This window comes from Carassius carassius, chromosome 8 (genome assembly GCF_963082965.1).
Source record: "Carassius carassius chromosome 8, fCarCar2.1, whole genome shotgun sequence".
Lineage (NCBI taxonomy): Eukaryota > Metazoa > Chordata > Actinopteri > Cypriniformes > Cyprinidae > Carassius > Carassius carassius.
Genome location: NC_081762.1, coordinates 27,104,643 through 27,114,642, shown reverse-complemented (window position 1 = coordinate 27,114,642; position 10,000 = coordinate 27,104,643). Strand labels below are relative to the sequence as shown.

Genomic DNA, 10,000 nt, shown 5'->3' with positions numbered 1-10,000 from the left:
TGATAGCACTGTTTCTCACACATGCAAAGAGAGAGAGAGCGATAGTCTTACCACGCTGAATCGACATGCTACATGTAAACTATTCTTTATTGTCTTCTCCTTTTAAAAATAATGGAGTTCAATTAGAATTATTCATTTTTGAACAAGCAGAAGATATGCCGGTTTCTCCGGTAGTGGGCGGAGCTAATGCGCAAATGGCAATTTCATTGGCTGGCGCTGATCTATTTCAGCAAATCATTTTGACCGAACGCAGCAGCTCATCAATCCATAGTGCATTGTATATACATTGGTATGATAGTAGAATTAGTAGCAGTATTATCTTTTAATAATAATTAATATGATCTATAACTTTTTTTTTTTACAGAAACCCTCAATGACCAAAAATATCTTAAGCATCACCACCAGTCTTAATTTCAGTTAAAATGACAAATATGCATTCATTAGCTAGGCCTAAAAGTTAATTTTTACATAAAGGCATTGTGCTAGAAATATTACTATTATTTAGTAAAATGTATGTGATACTGCTACTGTTGAAAAAATTATAAAACTTTATTTTTTAAAGAAATAAATCACAATATTTCTTCCATGTTTTAATTTTAATAGCAAATCCCCTTTATTTACCAAAAATAACCATGTGTTTAAATTTCATAAATTAAAAGACAAATTAAGTTTGGGTGAAACTTGTTTACTGTTTTTACATAATTATATAACTTGTAGAAAAACTTTAAACACAATTGTAAATTAGTATAAAGAATGGCATTTGTTTTATTTTTAGTGATAAAAAGTTTTTTTTTTTAATTAGCATATTTTTGTGTTTTGCTTTGGTACCGAGAACCGTGGATTTTCACTGGTATCGGTACCGAATATTGAAATTTTGGTACCATGACAACACTAATATAAATGTAACATTTTTCTTAAATATATACATGCATTTGTGTGTATTTATATATTAATTCTGAGAATTTTTCTGTAGTGGTTAATATAGAATATCTGCATGGTTTTCCTAATTTGCATTAAATTCATATTCACCAAACACAGAATCTGATGCCCTAGTTTATAACGTCAAAATAATCTGCTAAAGTAAATCGTTTTACTCATTTTATCTTCAGGACATATTTATCTCTGGGCTAATTAATCTGACGTGAAACAAGCTCATGTGCAGAAAAAATAAATAATGAAAGCTTATGGTTACAAATAATAACTGCTAGTTTATTTTGGCACTCAAAACATACAGTGCCGGTCATTCATGCAAACCTGTGGTGCCAAAACCCTCAACACCACACATTTCTCTTGCTTCAAACACACAGATCTATGCACTATTTTGAACTGAATGGATGAATACAAGCTATAACCAGCTCCACACATGCCCTGCACAGTCATCTTTTAAATAAGTTCATGTTTTCAGCAAACACTCAAATCTCAATCAGCACTTTATACTGTGCAACCAACACAAATGCCAAGTTTTAAAACTCTTACCGAAGGTTTAAAGCACTCTAGACAAAAACAGATTCGTTGTTTTAAGAGAAATATTCTTGTCTTCCCATCATGGTTATTGCATAAACCGTAAGAAGATCTCTGCATCTGAGGATCATTAAAACCCTTCATTTCCTCAATGAGAGCACAGCCATCACGGCTTTAAGCTTCATTCTGTCATTCAGAAACAAGAGGAACGGTGTGATCCTGAGAAAGACCGAATAACACGGCTGAAGATCACAGGACGCTTGTGAACTCTTGACTAATATATGTTACAAATCACCTCGGTCCAGCCTGGTTTAATTCACAACAGCAATGGAAAGATTACACATGACATTATCAGAAAGAACCGACCCATTATTGAAACGCTTGTGAATCAAAGTTTGTTTTTAGTCAGTCTTAGTTTATTCTTAATTTTGGGGGATTTTGGACTGTTGAAAGTGATCTACAGTGAGCACTTGCATTAGATGAAAAATATCCTTGAACGTTTTCCCCAAAAACCTTAATTTCTCTTCAGCTGAATAAAGAATGGCCTCCACCTCTTGGTGTAAATAAATCAGGAAATTCATATTTTGGGGTGAACGGTCTCTTTAAGATATCTGGATGCCACAAATATCAGGATGCCACAAATAACAAAAATCCGTCTAGTACAGCAGTTCCACATATTCTCTATTATTATAGCATTCCACATATCAGGAAACCTGGATGCAGACAGCTTGGATAAGACAAGAGAAGCAAACAGCACATCAGGTAACCCAATTCATCAAGTTAACTCCTTTTTATAAACAATGCAAACAATTATTACCCTTTCAGACCATGCAAAAAGAAAAATGCATCACTAAAAAGTGTGCAACCCAACTAAACAGATTAATAAGATGTGCAATTAAGCTTACTAAATTAACAAAAGATGCACTGCTGGAAAAATAACACACGTGTATCTTTATTGCGTGCATTTAAATAAGACCTTGAATTTTATTACTCAATTTAAGTATTAAAAACACACCACACTTCTGCATGGATGCCCTTTGCTTACGAAATGCTACAAAAAATGCAGCACAAGTTAGTTTAAAAAGACTTAATTGTAACATTAGCAAACATATTGCATGCATTCAAACCCTGTAAAGCGCGTGCATGCACACCGCGAGTGTAAGTGGAGCAGCTCGTCGTCGGCTCTCTGCTGCATTAGATGCAATTATAAATGGCCAGGCGCAGGAGAAGAGGCAGCCAATCAGAAGAGAGCTCGCGTGTCAACCCAAGACCAACTGTCTCCTGCCTTTGACAGAAGGATTTTACCTCCATAATTCAAATCCCAAAGAAAAGCAGCCCGCTGAACTTCCTCACAGCTCTCAGTCTGTTTACACACACATACACACTAAAAACGCATCAAAACACACCCGAACGAGACAAGTTTCGAAGCCAGTCGAGCTTAACGATCGACGAGGCGACGGTGTTCACGTTTAGCCCCCGGATGTGCACATATTCAGTGTTTTTAGCGTCGGAGCAGAGTCGGGGAATAAACTAGCCGTGATCAAACAACTAACGTAGCGATAGCATCTCGCACTAAACACGTCCGTTAACTCTCCGACAGAGCCGGACTTTCATGAACAGCATCTGTGCTGCACAATCACCTCCAGTGTCTTCAGAGCTGACGTTAGCAGTTAGCCAATACAAAACCAGTCTCCTTTTCCGATTAAAACTGGGCCGAGATACATGTTTGTAACGGACTTCTGACCGGTCTCTAGATGTAAACACATTAGAAGGCTAACCTTTTAAGGCTAGTCAAGCAGTTTACGCACTGCTGTTTGCACGCAGCCTCGAAAATTAGCATTACTTCCCAATTCCTCTCGCCCCTCTCACCCCAGGACACAACTAGCCCGAAGTGAGACAACAACACACAACAACACAGCTCAGAAACAGCTGCTTATCTGGACTGTGTTCGCTGGAGAAACACAGGCAGCCATTTTAGAGCAGACTGAGAAACAATGGCAGATTCTCTCTCTCTCGGTTTACCTGGCTCCGGTTGAGGGTTTGTCCGGTGTTCCCGGGGCTCATGGGAGAGGGGTGATGGCTTCTTTGTTGCCAGGCCGGATGTCCCCCGCCGTACTGCCCCATGTCCGCCGCTCCTTTAGCCGCCTCCGGGCCGAGCTCCGCGGCGGGGAAGCTCTGGTAGCCCCGGGCCGAGCTCGGGGAGGTCAGCAGCTGGTTCAGGGTCGGGGTGGACGTGGGCTGAGGGGTGCCCATGCTGTACCTCTGGCTGTTGTAGGAAGCGGCGGTCACGTTGACGGTAGTTCCTCCCGGCGGCGGCTGCTTGCCCGGCGGTCCCCCGGATGAAGGCGGCTGGCTGTTCCGCGGGGAGTTCACGCCGTAGCCCTGGCCTTGGTGGTACGGAGTCCGGTTTGGGAAGGCGCTGTAGTTGTTGAAGTGGTTCTGGTAGCCCTGCTCGTGTGAATTGGGCGGGTACTGGTCCATCCCCGCCGGCCCGGCCATGCCAGGGCTTTGTTGTCCGCCATGTTGATGAAAAGCGGGCCGGTTGTAGTGCTGGTTGTAGCCGTACGGAGGCGGAGGGAAGGCGGCCGGGTGTTGTGGAGTCATACCGGGGTGGTTACTCCCGTCGGGATCATTCTGGCTGTTGTTATTGTTCACCCTGGACGGGTTCCCGTTACCGTTCTTCATGTCAGGGTCGCCTGCTCCTCCTCCTCCTCCCCCGGCAGCGGTGTTCCCCACATCGGCCCCGTCGCGCAGCTCCTTCGGTCCCGGGGATCCGGTGACGGTGCTCTCCTGCGGCTTCTCTCCGAGCACCGGCTCGTCCTGCGGCTCCCGCTCCGGTTTTCTGAGTTCGGCGGGAGGGCTAGCGTTGAGAGTGGCGACCTGAGCGGCCATGATCTCCCTCTCTCTCTCTCGTTCACCGCGAGTCACTTTGAATATAAACACAGCGCTCTTATTAAGACGTTATAAAGCCCGCGTCCCGTAGCATTCCTTCCGCTTTCAGACCGGAGTCGGTCTTCTCTCCCGAACGCGGCTCGAGTGGAAAAAGTTTCCAGGAGAATATAAATAAAGGTCCCGGGAATGGATTTAACCGACACCAGTGTGTGTATGTGTGTGTGTGGAGGGGGGGCCTCTTACAGAGCGAGAGCGCGAGAGAGAAACCGATCAAACCAGCACGAGGCTCCGCGAGACACAGCCATTTTACTGAGGCGCGCGGTCACGTGTAAAACGCGTCGCGGAGCGCGGATCCGGAGCGGAGCAGGAGAAGTGTGTCCTCTCGAGCTTCTTGACATAGTTTGGGTTCCAGCACGAAATACGCCTGCGAGCCTCGGCTTTAATTGTGAAAAAGTGCATAAAATATGTGTTACTATATTATATTTTCTGACTTAATCTTAATATATTTTTTTATATTATGCTTACACTAGTACTATCTGTTCTCAATTTCTATTACATCTACTAGTTTTCTTTTTATTTATTTATTTATTATAAAAAAAACTAGTAACACTTGACCTTTAACACTTGCACTCTTCACAATACTCTCTTTCTTTTTATTTAAAAAATGTGCCGCTGGACCACGAAACCAGACTTAAGGGGTCAAAAGTCGTCTGAATGTAGTTTGTAGCAAATAAGCAACACTAGCATAAGTGGTTCTGTGCTCCAGGGTCACGAATGATCCTCTTACACTAGTGTCATCTTATTCTATATCTTGTTTTCTTTTTATTTATTATAAAATCGATCCTCTTAAACTAGCGTTCTCTTCACATTCTGGCACCTTTTTATTTATTTTTTTTGTAAAAAAGAGACCCTCCAACTCTACTTGTTTTCTTTATATATATATATACATTTTTTTACATGTGATGTGCATTTAAAGATCAAAACTACATTTTTCATAAGAAAATGTGTCTATTCAAAGCTCACTGTTACAATACATGCGTGCTGTTTCCAGGACATTATATTCCACCTCCATGTATTGATAATACTTTAGTATCTATGCCTCAGGTCCCTCTTAAACTGGCATTTATTCACCCATGCCAAGAGAAAATATGTCTTCAGGCTGTACGCACCTCAAACCATCTGACTGGAGACCTCTTTCATGTCACCCGCACAAACAGTGTGACTTACAAGCATAACTTTTAAAGGGGAAATGTGTCATTTCAGTGGCAAAGTGGCATCAGACAGAATTAATGATCAAGAGTAATGACTGTTTTCAAACAGGTTTCATGAACACTCCTCCCATCTACCATTGGTCAGGCAAAAAGATAAGCCCCGCCCCAAACTCACACCATGGTTTTTAAGCCATGTTGTAAATCAGTTAATTGTATATTTTTATTTACTATAATAGTATTATATTTATATTTTGAATTAGACACTATTTTAGATTGTCTTTTTTCACTTGAATTTTAGTTAAATTGTTTTTGTTTAGTTGTATTATAATTTTTATTTATTTCAGTTTTAGTAATTTTAGTTTTGTCAAGGCAACATTTCAAATTTTTTAAATCTAATGTTTATACTTTTTTCAGTTTTATTTCAGTCAACAAAATATTTGATAATCTTTAGAATTAATTTAAATTATCTCCTTGTATTCTTCTGTGATTTTTAAATCTAGCTTTTGTTTTTTTTAATATTTTTATTTAGCTTCAATTTATATTTATTTCAGTTTTTCATTAACTTAAGTACTATTTTAGCACAAATCTTTTTTTTTTTTTTTGCTGTTAGTTGATAAGACAACATTTCTAATTTAGTTTGAAGTTGAAATTGTTCATTGTTCAAATCGTACAATTATACAAAAAACAAAAAATCGATATCACATGAATGTACAACAAAGCATTGCTAATACACACAAGTGTTAAGGCCCAGTGTGTTCTTGCATATTTCAGAGAGGGTTTATTGCAGCAGCATTATGTTTGATCTGTGCAGAGGACAGCATGAAATTACAGCCTGTGTGCTAATGTGTATCTGCGCATGTGTTCAGAGAGAGAGAGAGAGAGAGAGAAGGATGGAAAGGGAAAGAGGATGGGGGATGGACCGAGAGCAGGAAGTGAAAATGAAAAAAAGTGAAATGCAGCGCAAGCCAGAGAGAGAAAAAACTGCGTAGGCCGCAGCAATCAAGTCTGGCACACCAAATCCAACGCCAAATTCAACAGCGCAACGTGTATTTGGTTTGTTAAAGAGATAGAGGACAGCTTAGAGACAGCTCAGAGTAAATAACCAAATGGAAACAGCTATGCTCTTTCCCCCACTGAAAGACTGCACTCTCTCTCTGTGTGTCTCTCTCTCTCTCTCTCTCTCTCTCTGTCTCTCTCTCTCTCTCTCTCTCTCTCTCTCTCTCTGTCTCTCTCTCTCTCTCTCTCTCTCTCTCTCTCTCTCTCTCTGTCTCTCTCTCTCTCTCTCTCTGTCTCTCTCTCTCTCTCTGTCTCTCTGTCTCTCTCTCTCTCTCTCTCTCTCTCTCTCTCTCTCTCTCTCTCTCTGTCTCTCTCTGTCTCTCTGTCTCTCTCTCTCTCTCTCTCTCTCTCTCTCTCTCTCTCTCTCTCTCTCTCTCTCTCTCTCAGAAGCAGCAGAACTTTGCTGTGTGGGGGAAGGGAGGCTCTCGCTTCAATGCAGAACCTGCGCCTGCGCCTGACCTGTGTCGCTGCTACGGCTCACAAACCGGTTTTTACTGTTGTGAAGTAAAATAGAGCCAAACTGCTGTTCTAAAGGTGCTCGTGTGTGTGTGTGTGTGTGTGTGTGTGTGTGTCAGTCTCTCACTATATCAGCAGAAGTGCGGGGAGAATGTAGACAGGCAGGCAGCAGAGGGGGTTGGGATCTCTCTCTCCAGCGTTTTTGCATTTAAAATCAATTTAATGTCTGTTTCGAAGCATTTCTGCTGTTACTCTGGCAAATTAATATGAATGTGAAATCAGAATTGCTTTCTTAATGCATGTTCCTAGTTATATTGCGTGCAATTCATTGGTGCATGTTTTTTTTTCTTTACCAAGAAAGTGTTTTTATTCATATTCCTTGATCAGAATAGGTGACGCTCCCTCACCGCAGAGGACGCATTGCTGTCAGATAATGTTCATGTACATAGGAACATCTCTAAGTAGTCTTTGTTTTTTAGCATTCTAGCTGCATTCTTTAATCAACACTTTCCCCACAATACAAACAAGTCCAACCCTACACTTTTCCTTGAGGAATATCCTGTTTTATGTCAAAATGATGTCAAATTATGGAGGTAAAATGTTTTGCAATGGTTTGTCACATTGACTTTTTTTCCCCTCCTATAAATTTATCTTGTAAGGTCATTAGCAATAATACATTTTTCACAGTGGTTGAAATACACACTTGTTCTTATATGTTTGCCTTAACCCTTAATGATACTTAATTGTGTTGAATGTGCACCTGTAGTGTATTTCAAATCTTAAACGCAAATTTAAAAAATATATATATTTATATATTACTAATCAAATAAAAAGACAATTCTGTCATTTAAAATAATATATTACTAATCAAATAAAAAGACAATTAAGTGTACTTAAAATATGCTTTTATGTTTCTTAAAACAATTAAGTGCACTTTTTAATAATGTTAAAGTATATAATTTATGATAAAGAACATTTTAAATCAATGTTTGATAATCTTGCTTTGAAGAAGTGCACTTATTTTTGATTTAAAGTTAATATGAATATAGAGTTATAGTATATTTAAGTGTACTTGCATTAACATTTAGTCTTTTTAACAAACGCTTTCATCCAAAGTGACCTACAAATGAGGACAACAGAAGCAATCTGAACCAACAAAAGACATATACTTCACTACAAAAATATTTAAATACATAACATAGAAATTTCTACATTTAAGTATGTTTTAGTTGATCATAAATACTTGTCCGTGCATTGAGCTGGACATTTTAACCATGTTTAAAAAACAATTGAAGGCATTATGAAATTACATATAAAGATATATGATTACTACTTAAGGGGGTCGAAAACACTCTAAAATGTTAGCTACTCCCGTTTCACATAAATCCACAAGTACTTTAAGTATATTCTTATGAAAAAGTGAATTATTTCTGTGATAAGTGCTCTTTTTAAATGGAAGCTGTTTTTCTTTTCCACAAGGGAAGGTTGAGCTGAAATCTAGAGTCTGAAAAAAAAGAGGTTCATGGACATGTTATTTGTCAATAAACACATGAACACAACAACAATAAACTGACGGCATGCTATTGAGAAGGAAAGGCAGATTTTAACAGCACTTAAGCAGATTTTAGGTTGAATGCTAAGAATCCAGCACAAAGACCTTTAGATCCAGGGCTCATTGAACGTCGTTGACTTTAGGGGCCACGCTCCTTTCAAACACTTGTCTCCGGCTGCAGCTCCTGGGCTTTCAGACCGAGGGAGCAGGTTGTATAGCAACACAAATACTTGGCCACCCGCTCTCCCCCACTTGAAAAGAGTGAATCACAGATCTTTCCACCTACATGCAGTTCACATTCTCTCTCTTAATCAAAGTTGTCCAAGGATAAACTAAGCGTCTTTACCTCTAATTTCTGCTGTGAAAGCCTTCTGATGAACTCGGATGAAGAGCTTTCTCAGAGTCAGATAGCAGCAGGCCTCTGGCATCTTTGACAGCGCTGTGATCTACGACTGTTTACTCTGTCCCCCTCCACCACGTAGCTACCCATGAGTCTGAGCGTGATGCATCACCTGTGGTCCGCTGCCGAGGGCTCTCCCCGCCAGCCCGCGCCTGGAGCCTGGCCAGAAACACACTGTATTCAGAAGATTTACACAACCTTACTCAAATATTAAGCACAGAACCTCACTGGAATAGTAAGTGGAAGCTATTTATTACAACAGCCTGTTGATTTGCGGTGAGCATCCACTGGTTAGAGTTATTAAGAGAATCTCTGTTGGCTTGAAATTAATATTTTGACCTTTGCATTAATTGTAAGCCAACATCTTTAATTCCAAAGATACGCTTGAAATTCATTAAAGAGTGGCCAGGGGATTTGGATACTTATGTCACATTTGAAGTGATGATGAATGTGACTCAAATGCTGCTATGCAAAAAATGCTGTAACAATAGGACACAATATATCGTGTTAATATGAAGGATTTTATTATTTTTTTCTTTCTATATTTTTACATTTCCACCTCACTGCATTGTGGTCGACTGTCTAATTTGTTTGTTTTGTTTTATTTCCTGTAATTTAAATTTTGCACTTCATTGCATTGTGATCGACTGGTTAATTTGTTTGTTTTGTTTTATTTCCTGTAATTTAAATTTTGCACTTCATTGCTGTAATACGCGTGGGTGTGCAAAGGAAGGCGCACGATGAAGGAGATAACAAATAAGGCTTTTTAATAATCCACAGGAGGAAAAGGGAACATCCAAACATAAATCCAAATAATAGAACATAACATTAATAGCGGACAAAAGGGAACTAAACAGACAGGGTATTTAAACACAAGGAAAGTAATGAAAAGAACGGGAACAGGTGGGGATTAATCTATTAACTAAACTAGGAATGGAACGTGACCACATAGGGGAAACACAAAAGGAACAA

The 10,000-nt window shown here is 39.7% G+C and overlaps 1 protein-coding gene across 1 annotated transcript in view; it reads right to left on the bottom strand.

The window, feature by feature from the left end:
* The window catches only part of LOC132145672 (AT-rich interactive domain-containing protein 1A-like), a 75,813-nt gene extending 71,114 nt beyond the window's left edge, over positions 1 to 4,699 (bottom strand). Inside the window, exon 1 of the mRNA XM_059556854.1 lies at positions 3,484 to 4,699. Coding sequence (XP_059412837.1) covers positions 3,484 to 4,353 — 870 coding nt within the window. The 5' untranslated portion in view covers positions 4,354 to 4,699. The remainder of the gene's footprint in view (positions 1 to 3,483) is intronic.
* Positions 4,700 to 10,000: the final 5,301 nt, after the last annotated feature.